Raw genomic sequence first — 27,470 nt, 5'->3', positions numbered from 1 at the left:
ATCGTGCGCCATCTATCGTTTACGAGTTCACTTCCCGCCACGCGCATGTGGTCCGTCCGCTTCGCTCGCTGCCGCCGGTCTCATGCGCTCAGCGCCGTGGAAGCCGTGTCAATGCGAAGGTTTTTGAGTAATGCGGCAAGCACGTTTCCGTGACCAGCATAGTTATTAAAGCAGGCACAGAGAGCGCTGCCTTCTACATCGGTGAGACAAAACGTAAGTGCTTCACTCGGTGCTTCTGTACGGACGGGCTGCACGTCCTTCCGGACGTGCGGACAACCCGTACGGATCGCCGCCACTGCTCATCTTCGGTTTCATTTCAGCGGACAGCATGTCTAACCCGCTTCCGACCGAGCTGCATGACCTCCAGGAGCTTCGCGATCACCCGGAGATAGGAGGAACGGTGTACAAGCATTACTTAGCAGCAGCAGTCGACTTGGTCGCTGGAACCGCAGGTAAGCGACGAGGTTATGCAATCCTACCGACGTATAAAGTTGTACTGCAGGACATGATTGCCGCCCCATGTATAGTTTATCTGCCACTCCCATCGTTCTGTTGTCATGTGCAGCAGTGTGTCAAAGCCAGGGAACCACACGATGATGTTAATTGAGTGCAAATAGCCCGATTTGCATACTGAAAGTCGGCGCTTCGCGGAATGTATTCGTTCTATACATTATACTTTAAATATAAGAACTGAAAAAAAAAAAACAATGAGCCAAGCTGCATATGCCGAATTACGTGGCCTGAAGTGTCTTGTCAACTGCATGCGTAGTCGCTGATTGTTTCATATTACTTTTGCGGGAATGTTCTTGCATAAGATATGGTGTCACTTCCCCAACAACCAACATCGAAGTTGATGTTTCTCTATATATATATTTTTTCAAAATGTCACGAGAAAATTTGCCATTTCCGGTTGCCGGCCGGCGTCCAATGAACGATCCCCAGCTAGCAAACTTTCGTGCAGTTTTGCTTTCGCATACAGAATGGTTTAGAGTACGGTTGCCCATACGTGCTGACCTGTCCAATTTATAAGTGCATGTGCTTATCTCATGCTCGTGTCTTTTTCACCTGACAGGTGGCGCTGCCACCGTGGCAGTCGGTCAGCCGCTTGACACAATCAAAGTGAAGATGCAGACCTTCCCCGAGTTGTACCCCAGCAGCGTGAAGTGCTTCCAGAAAACTCTTTCTCAGGATGGTGTGCGGGGCTTGTATGCTGGAACCGTACCCGCCCTGGTGGCCAATGTAGCAGAGAATTCAGTTCTCTTCTGTGCGTACGGAGTGTGCCAAAGGGTTGTGCAGAAATTGGTTCGGAAGCCCACCGTGCAGGAACTGAGCCCCTTGGACAACGCCTCGGCAGGTTTCCTTGCCGCTTTCTTTTCCTCGCTCACCCTCTGCCCCACAGAGCTAGTCAAGTGCAAGTTGCAGTCGATGCGAGAAAGTGCTCAAGTGAAAGGGGCCACCAATCAGGCTGGCATGTGAGTTGCGCCTGCATTCCTTTCATATTTTGTGTGTTTGGTTGGGTCATCTTTTTTCAATCCGGGCATCCTTTCAACTTTTAAATGGACGAGCCTGCATCGTCTGTGCCCAGCTGTCGTCTAAACTATTTGACTAGCCTGGCACAGCTTAATTTGTTCCGTGAAGCAAGTGCATCCTGTGTCGCAGAACAAAACTGTAAAGTAAGTTTAGGTAGGGCATTTATCAGAAGTACAAAATGCATGAAATACATGAAATGTTAAAAAAATGCCACAGACCTTACTTAAAGCTTTATACTTGAAATGACATGTTGTCGATGTTACGTGATTGCAGAAGATGTCCTTATTCTGTGACACAGGATACATCCATTTCATGCAACAGAATAAAATATTTAAGCTGTGCTGGGCATGTTGAAAAGTTTAGAGGACAGCTTGGTACAGCTGTCTGTCCTGATCACGGTGTAAGAGCACTCTTACACCGTGGTACTGATTGACTGACCTTTTTATATAAAGTCATCGTATTCTAACATCACACAACCCCTTCCGTGTCATTCTATTATTCATCAACAACCCCTTCCGTGTCATTCTATTATTCCCTATTCTGACCAAAATCACCCAAATAATTTTAATGACCCCAGTTGCTTATACGTTTTACCTCTTCGGAAAGGATAAATTTGCTCCTTTGTGCGATATCCCTAATGGTTGTGTGCTGCCATCTACCAAAAGCACTACCTTAGCAATGAGACAAAACTAAGGTTGTCCATGGCATTACTGTAAAATGCAAAGTACCACTGATGGACAAGCTGTGCTCGTCGTTGTACCAGAAATGTGTGGATGAACCCAGATCGTCCAAGCCAAGGAAGGGGTTACCTCTTATTACTGAACATTTAGATCAGTTGGAGATGCAGTTAACTAGAAATGCAAGACAAAATTATGGTTTAAAAAATATAATGACTTGTTTGCAGAGCAGTCTTAATGTTTAAAGAAAAAGAAATATTGCGATGTGTACACATACCATGTCAGTGAAGACCTTGTATCAGATGCTGATTGAACCAGTACTGTACGACCATATAGCATACATTTTGTACAAACAATTTTCAGCGAGTTTGGTGCTTTATACAACTACCAGGTTGTTGAGCTAAAATATATTTTCACCCATTTTAGTGGCTCAGTGACTATCAAGAGCATGACTGTTGTTCTACATGTTCATGAATTAATTTATAATACGAATAAATTTAAAAGTTATGTATTCCTGGTGGTCTTTTTAACATTAACAGAATTTTTTTTAATCACCTGTGGCATATGTAGCACAAATCTACCCATTAAGCTGGATTACTTGAAGAGACAGACATTTGCACAAGAAATAAATGGACAGACAGACAGACAGACAGATAAACCGACAGACAGATGGACCGACAGACAGACAGAGAGAGAGACGAAGAGGAATAGCAGAGGAAAGGTTCACAAAGGCCGATGGATCGCAATAAGCGCAGTAGCGCTTGCACGTCCTTCTTCTGTGACATTAGGATCTCAAGAAATAAAAAATGCATAATTGACTCATTAACAAAATTTCACTTTCCCTTTTTTTAACTAGCTACTTTAGCGCACACATTGCAATTTATGAATTGAAGTCAGTGATTTCACAAGAAACATTCACTTCGAACAAATTTTAACACTAGCACCAATTTTGAGATAACTAAGTTCTGTCAAACTTGAGACAAAAGCACTGTTGGACCACTTTCCCTTTCTAACAAAACTTCTTTTTTGCATTGTAGCTCAAAAATGACGAGCACCAATGCATTTCATCACACACTCTGGGACGACCTGTCTTAAAAGTGATGTCATCCTCAGAATTTGTTCCAAGTAAATATGAATTTAAGCTCACTGGCTACAATTGATAAATTGCAATATGTGTGTTAAAGCACATAGCATAAAACTTAATTAGTAAGATCTTGGTAATCAGTTGACTATGCGTTTCGATTTCTTGTGCAAATAATGTTCACCGTCTTGAGTAATCCAGCTCAAGAAGCAGAAATGTGCTACATGCCATGGGCGATTTTTAAGCATTTTGTTTAAAGTAAAAAAAAAACTATATAGTGCAGATGGCAGTTGTGCAAAATGTATCTAGAGCTCCCAATACATTAACGAGACTTTGTGGAGAGAAAAAAACTCCTAGGAAATGCTGTGATGAAATGCACACCTGTCTGCATATGTAGCATGCAGCGAGGAACGTTCTCAAGCTTCTTTTGTCTCGTGGCTGCTGCTACTTAGGTCAGACAGGTTGTTTGGTATGTTTGGCTTATGATGAATATAGTACCCTTTGATACAATCTAACACTGAAGTGCTTCATTGAATTGTTCTTAGTTAGCTTGCCATACTTTATTGTCATTCTTCCATTTCAACTGTAAATGCTGAGCAGTATTTGTTTCACCATCCATTTCTTGAAGTTAAGTTACTGTAGTATTTCATAACTATTTGTCAGTTGTACTCATGTGAACTGAAAGCTCTATGGTACTTCGACATGTAATCATTTCGGTTTTCTTGATCATATTTTTGACACAAGAGTGGTTTTTACATTACCTTGCAGTGGAACGTGGCAGCTTACCAGGCAAATCTACAGACAAGATGGCTTCTTCGGATTTTTCAAAGGTTTTTCAGCTACACTTGTCAGGGAGATGCCTGGATACTTCTGCTTCTTTGGAGGCTATGAGGGAGCTCGTTACTTACTCACACCACCAGGAAAGACGAAAGATGAAATAGGTGAGCCTGGTTTGCAGTCACTAGCTCTGAACTTGCACTGTCTTGTGGCATACTCATGAAAAGCCAACAATAATTGGCTCTGTTCTTTCGCAATGTGTGTGCGAATGTGTGCAATGTTTCTTCTTGCTTTGGGCTCCTGTCCCATGGGAGCTTTCGAGCATTCTTCAGTCAATGCAAATTGAATACAATGCTGATGAAGGATTGCTACATGGTCCTTTTCAAGCCCACTTGGTTTCAGTCTCGCTGTACATGTACATTTCATGCTTTGATTGAGGTAGCATTACTAGTTTAGCTATGATTCCTATGTTGATTTAGCTTTACCTTTAGTCCAGTAAATCCTGTATCAGTCTAACTTCACCTCTGTTCCTTTTTTTTTTTTATCAACAGGTGTTGCCAGAACTATCATTAGTGGTGGTATAGGTGGCACGTGCCTTTGGCTCTCTATCTTCCCTGCTGATGTTATCAAATCTCGCATTCAGATCTCTGGATCCAATGAGCCGGCTCTGTCTGTAGCGAGATCTATATTACGTACTGAAGGTGAGTTAACAGTCCACCAAAGCTGCTTTAGGGGCTATAGTTGGTATGTAACAATGGCAGATATCAGCGCTGCAGGCATTGTTAAAACATAAAGATGAAACTATATTAAGGCAATGTATGTACAAGAAGCACTCATTTTATTTTTCTTGTTTGTCTCGTCTGTGTGTTTTAGTAATGTCTGCAGCTTAAAAATGACTAGTCATAAATCTGTCAGCATCTTATAATCTGTCTAAGTTTTAGCATACAAAAACTGTACAAAACCTGAGGAACATGGCAGTGCAACAGTGAGTGTGGATGACCACACCAAGCCATATAAAAATGGCTCCAAGGCCATGCACCCTGGTATTTAAAAACATGCTGTTTATGTTTTCATGTTGTATTAGCTGTTTCAGTCTGTATACTTTCAGGTTTTATTGACTAATGTGCCTTCATATGCAAAATACATTAGTTTATCACATGTTTGTTAGCTGTCTCTGCAAATATTGATAGTGAGTGGCTTCTGTAGTGTATTGTGTCCATGCGACTGGATTGTTGATGTTTGCTGAATTTTACCTGTGTTTTCTCGCCAGATTACAGTCAAACATTTACAGCTTCCAGGGAATTCTATTGTTAACAATTTTAACCTAAAATATTAAAGCATTCTTAATGTCTTACTGGCAAAAAAAAAAATTAATCTCAATGTTCTCACCTTTTAAGTAATGGTAACTGTGAAGAATATTTTTTTCTCAAATAGTGCCTGTACAAACAAAAATTTGTTTTGTTCAGCTTGAAAACAGCAATTCGTGGAATTTACCTGGCAAATTAAATTGTCAGCCTGTCCATAGTTTCTGAGAAAAGGTACATTGAAACCTTAAACTCCATCTGAAGGGTTGACGGGTTATGCTTCCACTCAGCATGCAAAATTTCTGATTATCATGTGCAGTAGTTTTTACAAGACAGTGCCAGAAACAGTCTGACCCATTTATACTACCATCCCCCCCTTAATGAATGGCAAATAGTGAGTGGTGGCATGGACATATGGGGTATGGTTTTGTAAGGCGGGTCACTGTTCTGAATCGTGAGCAGCTATGTTTTTCTCACTGCCACTTCTGATGCTACTGCATCGCTTGCAAGAGTAAGTTAATAGGCATAGCCATGACCACCAGAGTAGCATTTCAAAAAAAAAGTTAATTAAATTGGGTGGTCGTGCATGCCAAAATCACGATATGATTATGAGGCTCTGAATTAATTTCGACCACCTGGGGTTCTGTAACCTGTTCATGACGCTCGGTACACGGGCATTTTCGTATTTCGCCCCCATCGAAATGCAGCCGCCATGGTCAGGATTTGATCCCACACCTTCAGGCTTAGCAGTGCAATACCTAAGCCACTAGTGTTGCTACATACACCGGGTACATAGTAGCATTTAAATACTGTATGTGCGCGCCTAATGAACATACTCGCATAATAATTGCACTCCCAACTTTGGTCCTGTACAGTTCCACGATCGAACGGCCATGTTGTAGCCTTTCTGGGAGAGTGGAATCTTTTACTCTCATACATGTGCTTAATGCAAGCGCACTTAATCTCGGTGCCGATCGCTGTGTTGGAAATAATAATGCCTCGCGAGAAAAGCTGAAATCCCATAAACGAAATTCTACAGCTAACACATGTAGGCTGCATATCCACATACGGGGTGGCACACCGTCAGGGGCGGTAGGTTTGATGACGGAGAAGCTGACAGCAAAGCCATTACGTGAGAAAACTTGTAACAAGCAAGCAGAAGCGGAAAGAGCGAGCACGATGACGCTCAGCCCAACTCAGTCTGTTCTTACTGCCAGTGCCTGCTCAAGAGCACCTCGCAGACTTAAGAGCAAAAACTTGCAACTACTCTCTGCAATGTACAGCAACTTTACCTTTTCGAAATAGGAAAGGGCGCGATGCAATGTGTGCAGTGCACAGAATTCGCGAGTCTGTTGATCGCTTGGGTTTAAGTGCAGTAAAAATGCAGTTGCACTTTGCAAATGGTGTGCATGTATTTTTCACTGCAAAGGTCCATTTTTCAAATCATTACAGTCTTAGTTTTGAAATTTTGCTGTTTTGAAAAAGTTCCCATAAAGTTTACCCTGCATAATAAACTTACCCCCAACCTTTGCCTCTGTTTTCTTTTGAAAAACTTATGTTCATTACGCGAGTCTTTACGGTATTATTGTAGTAAAAACAGAAGCACATTTTGTTTTTATCTTGTTGCATGTGGTGTAATGATTACGAAACATGAATGCACTCAAGTGTATAAGCTGTGCCTCTTGATTCCACTCAGCAAGCCAGAACAGGAAATTAGTATTTTTTGCAACACCTATATATGTCAAGTTTTGTTCCTGTCTGTACTTGAATTGCTAGCAGCTGTGCATGAAGGTGCTGAGGTGTTTCTTGGTAGAACTAATTTAATGCTATGTAGTTACAAGAAAAGAATGAACAAAAGAGGACATTGCTTCTTGTTGCCTTGTGACACAGTTCTTTCTTAATTTCAGGTGTTCTAGCCCTTTACAATGGATTGGGACCAACATTGTTGAGAACATTTCCAGCAACTGGAGCCCTTTTTCTTGCATATGAGTACACCAGGAAAACACTAAACTCTGCTTTTGGCATTGAATAAGAAATTGTTCTGTTGTTATCGTTGTGTATGTGAATGGAACAACTATAAAGATATATGTGTACTATCGTTGATGTTGCAGCTAGTTGTGTTTGTACTTCTTTGGCCTCAGGGTGATGCCTGTGCTCTCTTGCATAGGCTGTGGCATTTACAATGCATGCAAGCTGCCACAGTGTATGCACTGTACAGACTGTACGAAAGCGGCACAACATGGTATTGAACCAACTGAACCTTTGTTCTAATACCTGTCTCTATTGTACTCCAAGTTGCTGGTGGGTCAAGTAAAACGCACTGTGGGAGTAAGTAAACATGTCCATTTAGTATTGCGAAAGTGCGTCATTGCAGAAAGTTCGCAGAAAACAAAACAAAACAAAATTAAGCTTGCTAAACCTAGTTGCTTATGAGCATGAAGAACCCCCAATGTCTGTAGAAGTGTTGTGTCCCAATGGTAATGCTTTGGTGGATCACAGCTCACCTGAAGCATATGACATGTAGCCCACTGGTGAATCGTGTCACACCAGATCTGGACTTCATGGTAGTAGACATGTTAATTGGACAGTAGATTCTGTGAAAGGAGCTAACAGAGGGACAGCTAATTAGCTCAGTCTGGTGGGCACAGACCAGTGTGAATTATGACCTTTTGTATACGGCTGAGAGCCTGAGTCTCCATATGGACAAAGCATATCTTACAGTCACATTTGCAAACAACATAATGTGTTCTGCACTTCATATGTGTGCTAAAGCAATGGAGTGCTAAAAGGTAAGATTACTGAGGGCTTTCAGCTGTAATACTGCAGCAAGCAAATGTGTGTATTGTGCATCATGACATTGATGGAGGCTGTAGTTCGAACATGGCACCTTGTAAATCAACTGATAGCCGATCCTTCACGAGGTGACATGGAGAAAGCTTTTCGTAGTTCACTTCTACCCAAACATACATGAATGAAAAAAATAACTACCCAGAAATTGTTCACTTGATGCTGATTGCATTTCGACCTAGAGACTGGTAGAAAATGGAGTTTGCATTTAGAGACCTAATTTCTTGCATATGAGAGCCGGGAAAAACCTCACTTTCAATGCTTTAATGCAAAGTTATTGTGTTGGTTGCATAAATTTTGCACAGGTACTATTTAGTATAGAGTTTTGTACAAAAAATGAGAGAGAGAGATAAACGGGGTGGGAAAGGCAGGGAGGTTAACCGGAGAAGATTCTGGTTTGCTACCCTGCGCTGAAGGAAGGGTAAGGTGAAATGAAAGAATAGAAGAGAAAAAGTAAAGGTATGAAAAATAAATAGAGAAGGTTGGGGACGTTCTTGAGAACTAGTCTCTCTAATAGGCCACTCGAATGCAACATACAAAAGGTAATGACCTTTGTGCTATTTAGGAACCAACGTCATGCAGAATAATTGTCTTCCTGATGCAGATGATTAGTTTTGCTATTTCTGGTAATTGTAGAAAACTGGGCCTAAAATATAAACTCTACTTTCCTCATTCACTACACTTTAAATGTGCTAAAAAACCCTATTAGATTTGGCCCTGTGCCTGTCATGTTGTGAGTATTTTTGTGTTTCACATGTATTCAAAATAAACATATTTGAGTTGTGAATGATCTACAACTTCCTTCGAAGTGCAGCTCTGACCATATGTTATATCGTACTGCAGGCCCTGCAGTACAATAGTGTTGAAGAGTAAGTACTGCTGCTGTGTGTTGGCAACAGGAAATTGTACAGTGAATGGCAGTCAGCGTCTAGAACCTGTGCAAGAATATGTATTATCTCGGACAATTACTTATTGGGAATCCTGATCATGAGAAGATAATTGACAGAAAAATAAAAATGGGTTCAAGCGCATACGGCAAGCATTACCAGGCCATGACAGGTACTGTATGACAGCTTCCTGCTATTATTGAAAAGAAAAGTGTACGATCACTGCATTATACCAGTGCAAACATACGAGGGAGAAACTTGGAAGTTAACAAAGAAGCTTTAAAAGTTAAGGACTGCAAAATGAGCAATGGAAGCAGTTTTGATTAAAAAGCATACAAGGGTAGCCAGTACTGTAGTTGACATTAGGACAAAGAACCGGATTCGGGCTTGCCATGTAATAATGCATAGGGAAGAAAATGAATTGTCTATGAAAGTTAAACAAAATATGGGTACCAAGATAAGGGAAGGGCAGTTGAGGACAGCAGAGAATTAGGTGGTCTGATAAACATAGGAAATTTTCACGCATGAGATGGAGTCAGCTGGCGCAAGGCTTTTGTCAGAGAACAGGTAATAAAGTGGTCTATCTTTAGTACACTACACCTATAACTGCTATAATCAACTTAACTGAGCTAATGATGATCTTACATATTCTTGTCTTGCTTTAGTGCAACTCAGTTCGAGTATGAAGGAAAAGGACAGGTGACAGGATGAGCGCTATCATGTCATCTGTCCTCTTCCTTCATACTCAAACTGGGTTGTGCTAAAGCAAGACAAGAATATGGTGCACCAACTTGCCCATTCAGGGATACTTTGACTTTACAGTACATATAAAGGAACATGGCACTACAGCTCATACTTTTAGTGTCCTTTAGCTAGCTGTGGCTGCTCATGGAAACGTCAATACAGTGGAATCTCGATGATACGATCATGGCTGATACGAATTTCTGGATGATACGAATTTTTCTGTGGTCCCGGCCGAGCCCCATTACTTTGCAACGTGTTAGAGAATGGTTGTTACGAATCAATTTTCGACCCGCGTCGGTTGATACGAAAATTACCGAACACATTGGAAATTTGAAAGTGTGCTTGGCGAAAGCCAGACGCTGCTGCCGTCTGCGCTCCAATTCATTCGCTTTGGTGTTCGGCGATATCGCCTGTCGCTGCTGCCGCTTTCGTTCTGCTTCCCTGCCTTTGATACCCGGCGATCTAATCAGTCGCTGTTGGCGTTTGTTTTCTGCCTCCCTTGCTTTCGCATCTGGTGACATGTTCATTCGTGGCATGCGCATTCGCTCCTTGTTCTTCTGGCGTTTGGTGTTGGGGGAATCCGGCGTCCGCTGGCGCTTCCCCGAACCGCATGGCGCGCAACACGGGCCTCTCACTCGACTGCAACGAAACGGCTGGCGAAGGAGCGGCAGTGCCACCGCCGACGCGCGCGCGCCCGTTCTACCGCTACTGTGTGACGTCACGGTTGCTATGCGCAGCTGCACCCCTGACCGGCGCGCCGGTTGCTAAGGAGGGGAGGAGGTTGCGCCGCTGCGCGGAGGAGGGACCACAGTTGGCACGATTCCAGCGCACGGATGGACGCGACCGCGAGCATGAGCCCCGCCGATGGCAGCGAAACAGAACAGTGCGCAGTTACGCGATTTCTCCCTCTCTCTTTTGGTGCGGAGGCGCGGATGCGGCGCCGGACAGCGCGGAGGCCGCGACTGGGCGCGAAGAGTTTGAAGCGGTGGCACTTGTGTTGCTTTTGTGCTTTTCTTCATTTTCCGCGTGCCATTGGACGGAGTGGCTGCTGTGCTTCGGGCCGCGTTCTTTGTGTTAGACGTGGGCGACGGCGAAGGACCCACCACCGGCGGCTGAAACGCTGCATGCGCGCTAAGTTCTGAGGCGTGCGCGAACGAAATCAGCGACGACACGTGCGCGCGTTTTTATGGATTTGAACAAAGCCTGCTAATTGACCTGACAAAGAATAAGAGGCAGAGGACATTAGAGAATTTTCTACAAGAAATAAATCCTTTTTACGTACGTGTGTCTGAGTGAGTTCACCACTGACTCTTTGATTTAGCTAGTTTTAATTGTTTCGATGATACGAATTTCGGCTGATACGAATATTTTTCGTGACCCCGTGAGATTCGTATCATCGAGATTCTACTGTACACTGTAAGAGCATGTAGAACTCCGTCCATATTGATAAGCCCCTTGTAGAGTAATTTTAGATTGTTAGCATGGAGTTTCTGTAATTAGCTTGTTGAGGAACTAATGTTAGTTAAAAGTTTGTTGCTGCAAAGCCAGGTTTAGGCTTGCCAGAAACAGATATTTGCCTGTGTTCCTCATTTGCATGTTCCCTTTAATAGCTAGACTGCACTGTACGTGTACATCTCTGGAAGACTTGTCGGATGTCTGTCGCATGAATCTGACAGGGTGTTGAAGCATGCATGCTAAACGTGCATGCAGGCCTCGCCTGTCTACAAGAATGTTTAAGTGCCTGCTCTACCCATCTGTTTGTTGTGTGTGTTGGTTCCATGTCCTTGCTGTGACAACCCAGGTTTGTCATCTCGGTGTAAAAGCACAGCACAATTACTCAGAGGATAAATAGCTGGATCCTGAACGAATGGACATGCAGGGCATCTACTAACTCCTCTCCGTTGCCAAAGAGCCTAACCATAGGCGATCTAATACTTTAGTGATTATCTACTAATTCTAATCTGCATGCAGCAAAGCTAACCAAAAATGTCACCGTCAATTACAATACTTTAATGCAAAATTTGACTGCAGCTATATACAGGTTTTCATTCTGCTATACATTGAGGCAAAGAACTTGAAAGACACATGTATTTATGTGCAGTTAGAGATCAATATTTCTTTTGCACACATACATTCTGCATCAATGCCTGGTTCTCAAAGATGAGGTCTATGCAAGTGCTTTGCGAGATCGTCACAGCAGTGGGAGGAGTTACAATGGAGAAGTACAAGGTGTTCTCATGAATAAGTAGTAGGAAGTTCTCGTTTGCTTTTATCTACATTAAAGTCTTCCACTACTAGCATCGGTGTGGATCGATGTGCGGTTAATGCAAGGCACAGAAAGTACATATTTGGTGAGTGCAATAGGCGTAAAGTAGACAGTCACTACCAGCTGGCCGTTGTCCAACTTTGTGGCATACAGTTCACCAACTTCATCAGACATACCGAAGGCTTTGATGGGTATTTCAGATAGACCCGTGCACAAATAGACAGCCACTCCTGTCGCTCATTTGTGGTCTCTGCGAGCGCCACAGCAGTAATCATAATCCATGATTTTGAGCAGCTGTTTGGGATTCATGCATGCTTCCGCAAGGCAAACTACAAAGGCATGCCGTAGAATGTGATACGTGCCAGAAGGGTGCGAATGTCAAGTGTGGAGATCCACAAGTAGTGCAGCTGCTCAATCATGGTGTAGTACATGGCGGTGATGGTTTCGAGTTTGTGATGAGTGCAACCAACGAAATTCATTCGCTAGCATTCTGTCTGCATTGGGTTTCCCATGGTAGAATGTGAACGCCCACGCGACAACCACGCGCTACCTGGCTATCGCGATCTCCATTGCCGCGTGAGTAGCGCCCAAGGAGGTTTTTTTAAAAAAATTGCTTAAACCTTCTTGGGCGCTACTCACGCGGCAATTGAGGCAGCGCGTGGTTGTCGCGTGGGCGTGGGTTCTTTTGAGAGAGGTCGCCACTTGTACGAGGCAGATCATACTTTTGGCCAATGCCTTTTTTATGGCATCAGGCAATATATCACCGAGACAACTGGTGCAAATTGTGATGCAAGTTAACCCTTCTCGAAGAGAGGGAACTGGGGCAAACTAAGATGTGGAACTCCAGCAGATGTTATTTTGCTGTACACGGTAACATTGTCGCGTATTTAGTCGTGTCCGACGGACACTTTTTTTTTCGGCTAGCATCGGGGCCAGCTGAGGATGAAGACGACTACGAACGCGTTCGCGCGCTTTCGCTTAGGGGCGCCAATCATTCGCCGATGCTCAACGGGACGAAAGGGCGCCATCCACATTGATCTACATCGTTCGCATCACGACCTACTGAACTACAGACCTGCACAGATCTCCCTCCTCCAGCACGCCTGGTCTAGTTCGCCCCTTTTGCCGCTAGGGAAAGAACGTACGAGCAGAGTGGCGCTAGTCATAACCTGTTAGCTGTCGTCTGCTTCTGCGATCTGTTCAGCGCTTGTCTTGCCATTTCGGCAGGCACAAAGCGCTTGTTTTGGCGGTAAATGAATAAATTCACAAATATACAAAAGAAGACATATTTGCGAATGCTTTGCGTTTGAATAGTGAAACTAGAAGAGGATGAGCGATGCAAGAAATGTAAACAACGAGCATAGCTAGGTGGCCGCTGCAATGCTAGATCAACGGCATAAATTTCCCTTTCCTAGCCTCCTTAAGAGACTGGGAAAATTGTTTTAAAAGATTCATAGGATAATCTAGCTTTCTTTAGTTTATTACAGACAGCCTAATGTCGTAGATGACGTTAGGATTTACTACTGTGTGCCATAGTGAAAGGAAGATGATCTGGTAAAAGTATAGTAAAAGTATTCACTAGTAAGTCCTTCACCCGATATGTGCAATAGTCTGATCGATTCTGTTTCAAGGGAAGGTGAGCATATCTTGTTTTTAATATCGTTGGATGTCTAGCTCACTAGAAAGCTTGCAGAAAATTAAGCGATCCCAGTGCTTTAAAACGTGCTGCAGTGCAGGCCTTAAAAATCGTGTCACGGAACTCTTTTCAAACTGTAAAGCTAGCTTTTCGCGTAGTATGCGGCAGCATAACGGTGGTGCTGAAGATACGTACGCAGTGCAGCTGTGTGCGTAATTCACTTTTTGAACTCGTGACGCATTCACGGACAACTTTTAAGAGTTAAAATGAGTGGTAATCGTTCTGTCGTCCAACATTACGGTGGCTTCAAGTTTCTAAAGAGCGCAGACGCGAATTTTACAACGTGTACAATGAAACTGTTGGGTACGTTGCGAACTCTATACACAATGCGATTTATAATAATCTCCTTGAAAAAGGCAGTGGGAGCGGCTATTTGACGCTATTTTAGAGAGCAGCGGACTACACGCTCCGACATTTTTTAGGTTCGGGGAGTCAACTTTTGGAGCCAAGTGACCGATCAAAGCCTTGTGACATCTCTGTCACTGTGTTAGCAAAAATCGTCAACTAGAGAAGCAGTTCGTCGCAACACAACAGCTGCCGTACTACTTACAACGCCGCACAACCGCCCACCGCGTAGCAGACGAACAGGTTATAAAAGCGCCACCTACGGCAGTCGGTTGAACGAAAGTGGGCGCAAGCTGCTCCCATAGAAGCCGGATATCTGTGCAGGTCTGGAGTTCCAGTAGGTCGTGGTTCGCATAAAGTGATGATGATGATGATGATCCTGCAATGGGTGGACTATTTGCACGTCTTTTATCCAGCGCCATCCCGTCTAAATAGTCGCCGGCTGCTCAGGCGCCTTTCGCGCGCATTTTGCGTTTCCTGCGTTGAATTTTACGGAACAGACGCTTGGACTGTAACGAAAATGAGCTTGTGGGTGGATAAACATCGACCTTCCAACCTTTCGAAACTCGACTACCACCAGGAACAGGCGGCCTACTTGAAGAAACTGGTAAATGCGTGCGACGGTGTGCGTCGCTGTTTTCCATGTTCAAAATCGAAGTGCGGGATACATTGTCTGATTATTTTCTTCATTGCTTCCGATCACATTGAATAGCGGGTAAGACACATTGCATAAAATGTGTAGCACTTCAAACCGCGTTAGTAGTAACGCTTGCAGACGCAGCGCAGGCAGGCAAGATCTTGACTCCCGTGTGCTAAGTGGTGTCTGAAAAGAGAAACTCGGGTTTGGACTATGTGCTCGCGTTGTTGCTACATCTGTGGGAGCTGTCATTTGATTAAGGTTGTGATCACTTTTGCCATGGACAGTTTAGCCAGTGAGCAGGGCAACAGGAGCTTACAAAGCGCTTGCTACTCATCTCGCAAAACGCGAGAGTCGGTATGCGATCATTTCAATAAAAACCAACCTTAGCACCGCGATGGTTAAACGAATAGACTTCCCGGAATGCGAAACAGCGTTTTCAAGCCATTGAAATGCAGTGCTTAGTTTGAGACCGCTGGCAATTTATTGCTTAAATTAGTGCAGCGTCTAGTGGCAGACTTGCCTGTATGACAGTTTGACTTCTGTTCGTCGAGTCCACGACGGCGACTTTCTTGACTTTCTCTTGTATGCCGCTCTCTCTCACTATGACTACCTTCATCAGTCGTTATTGCTACGTTCACTTGTCATTATATATATATGACTATTTGCTTTCACTTGTCAGGTCCACGGCGGCGACTTTCCACACCTGCTTGTATATGGACCGTCCGGAGCCGGAAAGAAGACACGAATTATGTGTGTCCTGCGAGAGCTGTATGGTGCTGGAGTGGAGAGGCTGAGGATAGAGCATCAGAACTTTGTTACACCATCCAAGAAAAAGATAGAGATTGTCACTGTTGCAAGCAACTACCACATTGAGGTGAATCCGAGGTGAGTACCACTGGCTACAGCTCTGGCACTACTTTAGGTGATGGCAACCACATGAAGCAAAAGGCAGTATTTGACTTGGCGCCTCCAGTTATGAAAGCTCAGGTCAAATACTTGGTGCATGTGCAAGTGTAAATATCTTGCGCCTTAGTCCCAAGCACAATTACTCAATTACTTCTTGCAATTCAAGACAGCCGATTTCATGCAGTGCATACATGAGGGGAAAAAACAATAACGAATGTTTCTCTGTTTCTTTCCATACCTGTTTGTTATCTGTACTGTCGAAATCATTTGCGAGTTAGTGGAAAGCTCATTCTTATATCTAAAGAAAATGGCTTGCGATCTACTTGAAGTAAAAAGAGCTGACAACAAATTGGCTTGGAAACTGTGACTGCTTTGAACTCTTGTGAATAAAATTTTTTTTTAGTGGTCTTTGCTTTTTCATTCTGTGTGACAGCTTTATTGGGTGCACTGTGATTGAAATTACTTGTCATTAATGAACTACATTTCCACTACCACAAGTCTTCCATCATGTACATTGCTGATACGCACTCTACTGTTGATGAGAAGCATCAGAATGCCTTTGTTAAGACAAGGAAACTAGGCCCTTCTCTGCTTCTCGAAGGTATAACTGCATAGTGTTGTAAAGCTGCCATGCATGCCATCTGTCAAAATTATGCTTAATTTCATTCACAGACAGTATTTAAGTGCCCGGCCAAAACATATTACATTTGATTATCAAGTTGGCAGCACGAGCAGCACTTGTATATAAACATCTTGTTGATTAGCACCTTGACCTATATCTCAGATTATATGGTAGGTAACAGTGCACTATGAAAAGAAAATTAGGGCACGTGACAACTCTTACCTTCTGTCTTAGTTCATACTAGAGTATAAAATAATGAAAAAAGAGGGACCATAGTGGTGGCGTTGTGCCCCTTTTCCTCCTCATTCAACTGGGCTGCTCAAAACATGAACTTGTGAATTAAGTGATCATCCTGCGCAGTTGATGGCTTTTATGATGCTAATTAGCAAATACGCACCATTCAACAGTATTTAACAACTTCCACAGCTGCATTTCTGGTGTGCGCTCGTTTTTCAAGCTTCTTTATAAATGATACTTTTCAGCGAGGCTGGCATCCACGACAGAGTTGTGGTTCAAGAGTTGTTGAAGACAGTTGCCCAGACCCAGCAACTTGAGAGTAGTGCTCAGAGGGATTTTAAAGGCATGTATACACAGCTCAGCTCCACATGCTTGGTCCTTTAGTCTGTGCTGTTCTCATGTTCTCTCTTTTGTTCAGTGGTAATACTAACAGAAGTTGACAAGCTGACTAAGGATGCCCAGCATGCCCTTCGACGCACCATGGAGAAGTACATGGCAACATGCCGGCTGATCCTGTGTTGCAACTCGTGTAGCAAAGTGATTCCTGCTATAAGAAGCAGGTGCCTGGCAATCAGGGTGGCCGCACCATCTGTTGACGAGGTAACTGGCTCTGCTCTGCAACTTACTAAGGCGTACTTTGGCCATTTGTCTTTACTTTCAAGTGCTGTAAGCAAATAATTGCCATAAAACTGTTGCAGGTAACCTGTCACCATACTTGGCTGCACCAGCAAACTACAGAGCATGCTATAAAACTCCCTGCACAACTGGCTCTGTCACAACTGGAAGGCTAGCTTTTACTCTTGATTTGCGTCTCTTTATTATGTTTATTTCTACTCTCTTAAATTAACAAAAAAAGCAGGCATTTGTTGACCAGGTGGGCATACTAAGTATGCTCGGTTACTGTCAATATGCGTGCCTTGAAAGATGAGAACTAAATCATCCTTTGATATTGTGGCATACATACTACAGGTGAACATACTGGCACCATTTAAACATGAAAAACTGTCCATTGGTGTCTAGCAGTTTTAAACATTAAACTGCTGCATTGGCTGTGCAAGTGAAGTATTGCATGCCTTTAGTAGTATATGTTTCAGTAGTGCTTGTGGAAGCAGTTGACATTGCCAGATTTGAAACTTGCACATCAAATCTGCAAGTATAGTGGAACATGCAGCTCTCAGCAAATTACAAAGATTTAAAAGAACGAGAAATAGAAGAAAAATGTACATGTACACAATGCTATCAGAATAAATTCAAATGTGAACGATTCCAAAACTACTCCAATACCTTGCTCCATTTCCAGGTTCACCAGCATTGGCAAGTGAGTTAAATCAGACTAGTACACTTGGGACTACTCCATGCTTGGAAACTGGCTACAGAGCGATTACATGCTATTTCCTGTTTGTGTTTCAATATATGCTAATAGTACACGAGAACAGCAACATAACTATTTGTGCTACATATCCCTGAAAACAGCCGCATTTTGCTTCTTTAGGTCATTACAGTGCTGAACCTTGTTGCACGAAGAGAAGGCATCACACTTCCAGACACCCTTGCTCAAGCTATAGCAGCGCAGAGTCATCGTAACCTGAGGCGGGCAGTGCTAATGCTTGAAGCGTGCCGAGCTCAGCAGTAAGCATCCCCAAGTTTCCTTCTGAGCTGCTAATTACAGTTTCGTTTACTTTTCTGCTCTGTCAACTCCTTGTTTATGTTTAGCAAAAGCTAAACACAAACCTGTGCGTGCTTATGTCCATTCTAGATGGAAATATTGTCTGTGTCGAGTTCACGACAAGGGCAGCCTCAATAATTTTTATGTTTCTGTGAAGCAACAGTGCTTTTTGATGAGGAATTATCGACATTCTCAAAATTTTCGATTGATTACAATTTATGGCTGAATTCCCTAACATCTCATGCCCATGAGCTGTTAGAATTCACTCCTCTTTTTAGTCTGGAAGATTTTGCACAAATTGCGACAGTCGTTTTTAAGTGAGTGCATCTGAAATTATTATATAAATTTTCTTTAATGCTCTTTGGAATCCTATTCAAAGAAACGTATTAAAAACAATATTTTTGACTACGAAACAAACAAAAAATGCAAGTATAGGAGAAAGTTGGCTTCTTTGCACGATGAGGACGCCATTTTCCTTGTCGGCGATTATAAAAAATTTTTCAACCAAGTTTTTAATGGTATTGTAGCGCCATCTGTGCATAAAAGAGAGAACGAGATGCATGGACTTGCTCAGACAGTCTTTTGTAGGAGAAACAGGAAGTAAAGGGTTAAGCATTGGCAGACAATGAGGGGTTTCATTAAAGGAAACTCCTTGAAGCTGCCTTCATGAATGCGAAGTTAATGCGACATGCATGCACTTCTTCTACAGATACCCATTCTCAGATAACCAAAAAGTGCGCCAGCCTGACTGGGAGCTGTATCTTGAAGAAACTGCAAGGATGATTGTTCAAGAACAAAGTGTCAAGAGGTGAGCCAAATGTTGCTTGCAATCTGTAGCAAATGGGCATTGGCATAATTAGCTGCACCCTACTTGAGCTTGTGTACTGGCACTTCCACTTCCTCTGCTACACAGACAACTGGAGCTAAAGAGAGAGAAACTTTCAAGGCACAAAGCCTTGTCAGTGCCTAGTCATAGTTACTGCCAGTAATTCTGACTGCTACCAAGTCATCTGCAAGCATTGTGGGTGCACAAAAGTGTGTGTGCTGCTAACTGGTGTTCACACTCACACAGCAAATTGTGCACATGCAGTTTGAGCGTACGTGTGTGCGTGATCAAAGATTCTGTACTTAAAGGGACACTAAAGAGAAATACAAAATTATTTTAGGCTGATAACATATTCTTTAGAAATCCTATTTTCGTTAGTTTTGTGTTAAAATGTTGATTATCAGTACAGAAAATGAAAGTCACAGTTTCTATTTTTGAATTTCGCTCTAAATCTTGGCACTGGTATGTCAGTGTGACATCACGGATTTCAAATGTACAAGGCCGAATCAGAAAGTCTTTGCCCCTATTTTTTATTTTAGCCACATTACGGCTGTAAATGTGAAATCGACATATCCGTTCCCAGCGGTGGACCTTGGACTTGGAGCCGGTAGCTCCGTGGCACGGTGCTGCTGTCAGTTGTTGAAGATGACAGTTGTGCTGAACATGTCCATGGCGTATGAGCAACGAAGTCTGATTCGTTTTCTATGGAGCATGGGACGAATGACCATCGAAATCCACAGGGAAGTGCAGCCCACATACGGGGAAAGGTGTCTTGCTTTGTGAAGTATGAGATGGCGGTGTTGTGAGCTCGTAAAATGGGCCGTGAAGACTTGCATGACAATGAGCATTCGGGGAGGCCGTGTGCGTCGCTACTACCACAAGGGAATCTCAAATTTATTGCTGTGATGGGACCGGTGATGGAGTAGTGTAAGGTATGTAGAATAGTAAGTATATTTCTAATTACCTGTATGTACCTTAGTGTGTCGAATAAAAAATAGGGGCGAAGACTTCCTGATTCACTCTCATATCTTTTTTTCGTTTTCGGGCTGTTGCAGCTCAGTAAATGTTCTTGAAGCTTGCTAACTTCAATTTTTGGGTCCTCTAGAGAGTACAACGCACTAAATCTATACTGATGAAAAATTAAGTAGGCCCGAGTTGACACCATCATAATCCACGATGTCACAGTGAGCGAATGTGGGAACTTCAATGCAGCGTCGCCAGTAGCCTTTCGCTTTTGTGTCTTTTCTGGCTTACAAAACCTCTCCTCACTGTAAGAGTGGCTTTTTTGTTATTGTAGAAGGGCAAGTTATAATACAGCTGCGACAGCTTTTTTCTTTAGTGTCTCATAAACAAAATTTATCCTGGCATCTTGCTGAGCAAAATCTAAGCTATGCATAATTAAGCTTGGGGTTTTACAAGTAGTATCAATGACAGGACACACATAATTGTGAGTGTTTGCAGCCCTGCTGTCCTCCCTACGTTTGACATATGTCTGCTTGCTTCCCATGTACACGGCTAATAAAAAGAAATAGAAAAGAAAGATGCAAACCACAGCAATTGTTCCTTCACCCATCTCACTGGCAGCCCTCAGCGAGCATATTGAAAAGATCTACGAGGTGTGTCTGCATTTGCAGATTCACAGGCATTTGTGACATTGGTGCGATTCAGACTCTTAACTTAGCTTTTGGACTGCATTACACTTACAAAGCGGCCATGCAGCGTTTGCACTTCATAGTCTTGCACATAATATGCATCCCTTTTTTCTGTGCTTCACATTTATACCAGTGGCACATAGAATCTCCAAGTTAGTCTACTGAGTTATAAGCGAGAATACTTAATTTATATAAATGCATTTTAGAATGCACATTGCCTTTGGATTTAACATTTTGTTTGTGTAGGCTGTGAGCCTGTGACTGTGATGCATACCAGTAGATAATGGAACTGTCCCATACTTCTACTTGCACACAGTTGCATTTGCATCTGCAGCTACATAACATACACTATTGTATGATCCTAGTGTAGTCAAGGGAATTCCCAATCTACTGAGGCAGCATGTGGTAATGTGTAAATTTTTAATTTCAGGTTGTCTGAAGTAAGAGCTCGCCTTTATGAGCTTTTGACCCATCTCATCCCACCAGATGTCATCTTAAAGGTTCGTGTTTAAAAAAATATTTTTTTTGCAACACATCTGGGATATTAGAGCCATGAATGTGGGACAGGATCAGTGGGGTATACCCACTGATCCTGTCCCATGGTGCATACCTTTCAACACACACTGTAGCCTGAACATCAATAGTAAGCATGATTTGACTGGTCACATTGACTCACATTCATATTACAGAAGGGGTAATCTGAAAAATAGTTGTGGATGGTTGTATAATCTATAAACAAATTTTATCGCAGGATGATGATACAATTTTACAGGATGCAATTATCTGCTATTTTCAATTGATGTGACCATTAGGGTATGAAATTAAATGTATAGAAAACCGTGCTTATGCACGTAAGAAGACATTTCCCAGCATGTTCACATATTCGCTTGGCAACAGTACAGTGCAGGTGGGGGATGAATCTTGGCATTATCTCCAGTAAATTAAGTTGGTCAATACACATCACTGCAATTTGCAGGTCAGCTTTGCGCAAACTAGGATTTCTTAAAGAAAGCTAAAAAACACCCAGGTTCATGCTAAATTGCATGCTTATAATGCCTGTGAGCAAAATAAATATTCTGCAATTGCTTGGTATCCTTATAAGGAGGAGATTAAACAACTGGAGCATATTAACTGTAAAGAAGCAAGATTGATATTTGGCAAGTGTGAAAGACATGATCCACCTTCCCTTCTTGTGACAGTTGACCACATACCGGAATTAGAAACTCAAAGGAAAATTAATTGACATTTCTTCATTAATGCCCGACAGTAAAATTTAATCACGATCTACCAAGTTGTGTTCATCCCCTCAGCACTCGAAAAATGCATCACAGCCGGAAACGAATACAAACATTTGCGAAGACAAACAGGTTTAAGCTTAGTTTTTTTCCCGAGAACTATTGAGGACGGGAATCTGCTTCTCACAGCTACTGTTGTATCAAGTGGTTTTGTTTCTGCAATTGGGCAGTTCTTTTTAAATCAAAATGTATATACTATTGTATTAGTACTGATACTGTTTGATAGCTTGCAAATTACATTGCTGTATGCTTATTTTACCAGTTGTCTGGTATCTTCATTTTGCAGCCCCTCCTGCTTGAGCCAGATTGGTGGCTTGCAGTATTTTGAAATAAGAAATATTCTAAAATGTTCCTGTGCTCAGCGCCGCCTCTTTTGACAGAAGTGGTCACTGCGCTTAAATGACAACCCAAGGCAATTCTTGAGAAGCACAGCGTCATCTTCAGTTGAGGGTAGTTTGGGAATACAAAGGTCAGTGTACTGCCACCAGCCATATTTATCAATTTTGCTCTGTGCTGGGAAGCCAGGAAGTTTCAAGTGCGTGCCATGTGCATTAATGCTTTGTGGATGGTAGAAAAGTTTGAGAAACTTGCCAAAACGATTTGTATGACCGTATATAAAGCAAGCCCATTGGACAAACTTTTTTGAAAAGTGAATTTTCCTGGAAAAAAAGTTTTTTTTTTCCAGATTGGGACAAAGGTGAGCTTCACTACATACAAGTGATATTATGGTCCCAACTTGACATGCAAACAATTCTGATCATTATATGTAGCAACACCATGTGAGAAGTTTACTAGAAAAAAGGCAAGGATAGAAGCTGATGCAATGTTTTGTGTCTGTTTGTACATGAGCCATTCCCTGTGGCATTTCCATCAGCATGAAAAGCTACTGTAAAGCAATCCAACCATCACAAGCACTAAACCTCGTGAAAAAAATCATTTATTTGTACATTTATATTTTCGTTCACCGTCAAACTTTCAACAGCTGAAGATATGCCTAACAACATACACATAATGAGTTCTAAATACTGATGGCACTCAAACAGGTAGCACAGTCAAACCTGCACATTTCTACAACAAAATGGATGTGCACACTAAACTTGAACTATGGTATTTACAAGACATTTACACTAAGTAGCAGCAAAGCTATGTTTGGGCTACATGTAAACAAGCACTTCTAAAGCAGTAACATAAGAGATTACAGGACATGATTAGTAAATGTGCACCACATTGAATTGTCTTATGGATTAATCTTTGAAGTGCTTTTACATCGCAAACAAGTGTTTAAAACATTCAGTATACTCTCTATAGACATGACACAGAAGCCCCCTCTTTGGAGGACAGGACAAATGAGGGCATTTGCTGCAAGAGATATTAATAAAGTATGCTGATGAGTGAGAAAGAAAAATTAACAAATTTGAATTTCTGCTTCATTTTGCTGTCATCTAAGTATAATAGACACAGTCATCACTGGTAAAGCAAAAACACCTCTGAAACCAGTTGGCCTCTCCTAATTTCTCATGTATGCACATAACAGTGCTTGTTTTGTTTGCATTATGTGCTGACCTGACACTGGGGAGCAGTTTTGCTTGCACTTCATAGGTCGAATAGGTGCAGTACGTGACCATTGTTCGTTAAGGTCTGTTTCAGCAGTACCTTTACCATGGAGACCCTGCAGTTCCCAGTAGCCTCGCGCTACTTAGGGCCTCGCAAACCTTGCTGTTCATGATCATGGCGTGGAGTTCACAGCCTACTAAACATTGTTTGTCATGCAGGGCCTGCTGAAGCAGGTGGTGGCCAACTGTGATGGGCAGCTGAAGGGCGAGGTCACTGCCCTAGCAGCACAGTACGAACACAGGTTGCAGCTAGGAAGCAAGGCCATCTATCACCTGGAGGCGTTTGTGGCCAAAGTCATGGCCATCTACAAGAACTTCCTTGATGAGAGCATCTCGGGATTCTTCTAGCCTGTGGCTGTATGGACTGAAATGCAGCTCTGGAAAGAAATAAATGTAAATGTTTCCTTTGTATATATGGCAGTATTGTATTGGCTTATACAAAACGACAGCACTCACATGCCTCTTAAGGTGGACCACAATGTTTGGCAAGACCATTGATAAAGCTCCTTAAGTGATATTTTAATACACAGATGCAGAGCTGAAGGTGGGCAGTACTGACACAATGTCCATTGAGCAGAAACTAGCACCACTATCAAGATACATATCTGATTCTCAGCATCACATAGCTCAACTACGAGTAAATTATAAAAGCTGCAACTGGAAATGCAATGTTAGCACTTAAAAATCAAAGCATTTTGTTTAAATACTACAGTAGACTTCGTTAATTCGACACCAGCTGAAGGTCCCAGCTGGTGCCCTTGCATTTCAATAGGCCCAAACTTCAATTATTTAGATCCTTAAATTGGTGGCCTTCGTCAAATAATTTGAAGTTGACCGGTTGGCACGCAGGCACTTGACTTCAATAATGACCTCTTTAAAGGCAGCGTCTGTCTCTGCAAATCTTAGGGGACAATGAATACACTGAACACACATCTCCTGTCGAAAACACCTACTTAAGATTTTCAAGCCATAACCACACCTCACAGTGTCGGATTAGTGTACTTACCTTAACATGCCCCCCTCCTTTTTCCCCCAAGAAAGTTGCGGCAAAAATAGCCTGCATGCTGCAATTGAGCATGCTACCAAAATTGCCTTTGTGTTGTTTGCATGCTTTACTGCATAACATGATTATATTACAACAATGCAGACTTTAGGAAATCAACCCATGTTGTGCGACAGATATCAGAGCAAATTAAAAAAATGGGTGTGTGTTGGATTTCTACTTTGATGAGGAGCTTTGAAGTAATTTATATGTTAGTTTTCTGCTTTGGACACATAGAAAGTGGGCACACATTTGACTCGAAGGCATGCTGGAATTGGAAGAAGAGTGCCAAATGAAGCAGCGATGTTTCAAGATTTTTTCTGTGTAGTGTTTAATTTGACCCACTGGATAATTCAATCAATTTTGTTGGTACCATCAAGGTCGACTTAATGAAAGCATTGTACATGCTTTTTAATTAATCTATGCTCGTTACACCGGACCCACATACAACAGGCTTTCGTATATAACGGACCACATTTCAGTTGTAGTTTGTTCTAGGTATTTTATTCACGCAAAGAGGTTCACTTTTCACGGACTGTGCTATAACGGCCAAAATAGCTGCAATTTTTGTCACAATCGGGCGTGTAAAATGGACTTTCGCCATGCCGACAATCTCGGCTTTATCGTGTGCATGAGGGAAGAAGGCAGGGTGCAAGCGCGTCATCTTCTTTCGCACCTTCTTTTGCATGCGAGGCATGGGGAGGAGGCGAGGGAGAGGGGGTTGTACTCCTGCGGCTGCTGCTTATGGTGCGGTTGCCATATGTTGAAAGCCATCTGCGATGTGGACAAAGTGCATGCCCGCGCAGGCCTCATTTTCAAAGCGATCTGCGATGTGGTCAGAGTGCACACGCTGAGTGCCAGTAGCTTTGAATGTGCTGTGATTTCAATGTTTAGTTTGCATTGAAGCGAGAGACAACGCGATGGTCAATTCACTTGCTGCTGCTGCCGCCGCGCTTCCTCACTCCTATGTTTTGAGAGTGACTTACCATGATCGAGTGAGATGTGTTCGTTTACCTGTGCACACGTGACACCATGCTTGTTGATTAGTTAGTAGGCGAATGTTTACAACTTTACACGGCCGATAAAGCTACTATTCCTACTTTGCATGGCTGTCTACTAATTTGCTACCGCAATTGATGTTTCGCCTTTTGGGCGAAACTAAGTTTTTTGTTCTTTTGCTTTGGGTGTTCGTCACTCACTTTTTTCGTTAACGTTGTTACACTTCACGACCAAAGTATCGGAAGTGAGGTGTTTCGGACAATTATGGACTTTGGATAAAATGGATGTTTTTTGTCATTATCAGGGTCCATTGTAGAGAGAGGCGGCTGTATTGGGTCACGAAACCACGCAAGTCATAGGCTGCGTCATTAAAGAGGCCCAAAACCACTATTTATCGAAGAGGAGAAATGCATATGAACTTAAAATAGGCTATTTGAGAAATACTTTGTTGCAAGAAGTACCTTCAGCAGAAGCACAGTTATTCGCAATCAAACACGGCCTTAGCAGTGCATCCACTCCTTCAATACCTTGCACTGCAAAGGCTACGGCGGAGTGGGGTGTGCCCACAATGTTCCGCCTTCTAAATGTCACCGTGGTGCAGTTCAAATTTAATTTTGGATGTTGAACGCCACTACAGAAGACTTGTTAAAAGGAACTCGGTCAAGCCGAATTCTTGCATATAACCAAAAATATGGGAATGCTTGTTTGATTTTCAATAGACTCAATGAAAAAAATTAAAAAAATACGCTTAAGACGAAATGCCTCAGGCGTGCTCTTTGGTTAAGATGAACATTTGGAGTGACCGCCACCACTACCGATCCCGGAGGCTAGGGTGCCTCGATGCGCAGGGCCCGGGGGGGCGCGTGCATCAAGGCACCCTACTGGAGGCCTGCCGCGCAAATCGCCCATGGAGAGAGTGGAAAACAAGAGGTGGAAACAAAAAGAGACAGTGACGTTTCACTTTGTGAACTTGGGTGACGTGCAAGAATATGGTTGCTATAGTGCATACGAAGCTATCAGCCCTCAGCATGTCTAGACTGTCGCGTCGCAGAGCGTATTCAAGACGGCTTGTGCGGCCACGCCATACATCGCAGCAAGTGGAGTAGAACACCCTCTTGTAAACATTCGTAACTAAATTAACAAGCATAGTGTAAGCGCGCACAGGCAAATATGAACACATCATACTCAAAGCAGTGGACGCTCACTGTCAAAACGCTGGCGTGAGGAATTGTGGCAAGAGCTAGTGAAGTGACCCTCATGCTGTCTATCACTTCAATGCTGAGTGGCACGAACAGAGCGCACGCAAAGCTACGAGTCACTGGACCCCTAGACTGTGCCCTGCCCCCAAAGCAGATCGTGTTCAAGATAAAACTCGCGCGCGACCTAAGTACAACACTCCCCTCCCGATGCCATGAGCGCAACGGAAAACGGTGCGCTCCCCCCTCCTCCCCCTTTGCGCATACTAGATTGGGCTGCCATTGTCGGCTCACCGCTGCACACTTTCACTCGCACACACACGTATGGCGCGCAAAGACGATGTTGTCACGATACGAACCCAGTGCAGCCGTATGGCAAACGAAACCTGCAGCAGCTGCAAGAGGAGGTCAGCCCAGCGCACCTCTGCCTTACCTTCCTCCTCCGCGACACTTTGCCTCGTTTATCCTTCCCCACTTTGTTTGACGTCACCTAGACTCATCTAGGTTGCGTTGTTTTGCTATGCGCTCCTTCGTACCTTCGCTAGCTCGGAGCCTGCACTGATGACCTGAGAGACGGCAGATGCCTGCTTTACTCCCTAGTGAAATTTTCCCAGCAGCATGA

The 27,470-nt window shown here is 43.0% G+C and overlaps 3 protein-coding genes across 6 annotated transcripts in view; 2 read left to right on the top strand and 1 right to left on the bottom strand.

The window, feature by feature from the left end:
• The first annotated feature begins 26 nt into the window (after positions 1-26).
• Positions 27-7,479, top strand: LOC135909698 (mitochondrial ornithine transporter 1). The gene is made up of 6 exons (XM_065441735.1): positions 27-213; positions 321-452; positions 1,073-1,472; positions 4,057-4,229; positions 4,617-4,766; positions 7,277-7,479. The coding sequence occupies exons 2-6, from the start codon at positions 329-331 to the stop codon at positions 7,399-7,401; spliced, it is 972 nt and encodes a 323-aa protein (XP_065297807.1). The 5' UTR covers positions 27-213; positions 321-328; the 3' UTR covers positions 7,402-7,479.
• A 7,084-nt stretch (positions 7,480-14,563) lies between these two features.
• RfC38 (replication factor C subunit RfC38) lies at positions 14,564-24,022 on the top strand. Of its 4 annotated transcripts, none has more exons than XM_065441731.1 (8): positions 14,564-14,761; positions 15,474-15,679; positions 16,805-16,902; positions 16,978-17,159; positions 18,052-18,188; positions 18,935-19,033; positions 21,134-21,203; positions 23,771-24,022. In XM_065441731.1, exons 1-8 carry the CDS (start codon positions 14,675-14,677, stop codon positions 23,957-23,959), a joined length of 1,068 nt encoding a protein of 355 aa, XP_065297803.1. In that variant the 5' UTR covers positions 14,564-14,674; the 3' UTR covers positions 23,960-24,022. The 4 variants fall into 4 exon arrangements, with proteins under 4 accessions (XP_065297803.1, XP_065297806.1, XP_065297805.1 ...); XM_065441734.2 differs by having other exon boundaries at positions 14,564-14,869; XM_065441733.1 differs by lacking the exon at positions 14,564-14,761 and adding an exon at positions 14,905-15,052.
• Positions 23,849-27,470, bottom strand: part of LOC135909695 (DAP3-binding cell death enhancer 1-like) — a 19,844-nt gene continuing 16,222 nt past the window's right edge. Inside the window, exon 10 of the mRNA XM_065441730.1 lies at positions 23,849-23,988. The gene's annotated coding sequence lies outside the window, so the exon portion shown is untranslated. The remainder of the gene's footprint in view (positions 23,989-27,470) is intronic.

The sequence above is a fragment of the Dermacentor albipictus genome, chromosome 3, assembly GCF_038994185.2.
Source record: "Dermacentor albipictus isolate Rhodes 1998 colony chromosome 3, USDA_Dalb.pri_finalv2, whole genome shotgun sequence".
Taxonomy (NCBI): domain Eukaryota; kingdom Metazoa; phylum Arthropoda; class Arachnida; order Ixodida; family Ixodidae; genus Dermacentor; species Dermacentor albipictus.
This window is presented reverse-complemented; position numbering and strand designations above follow the sequence as displayed.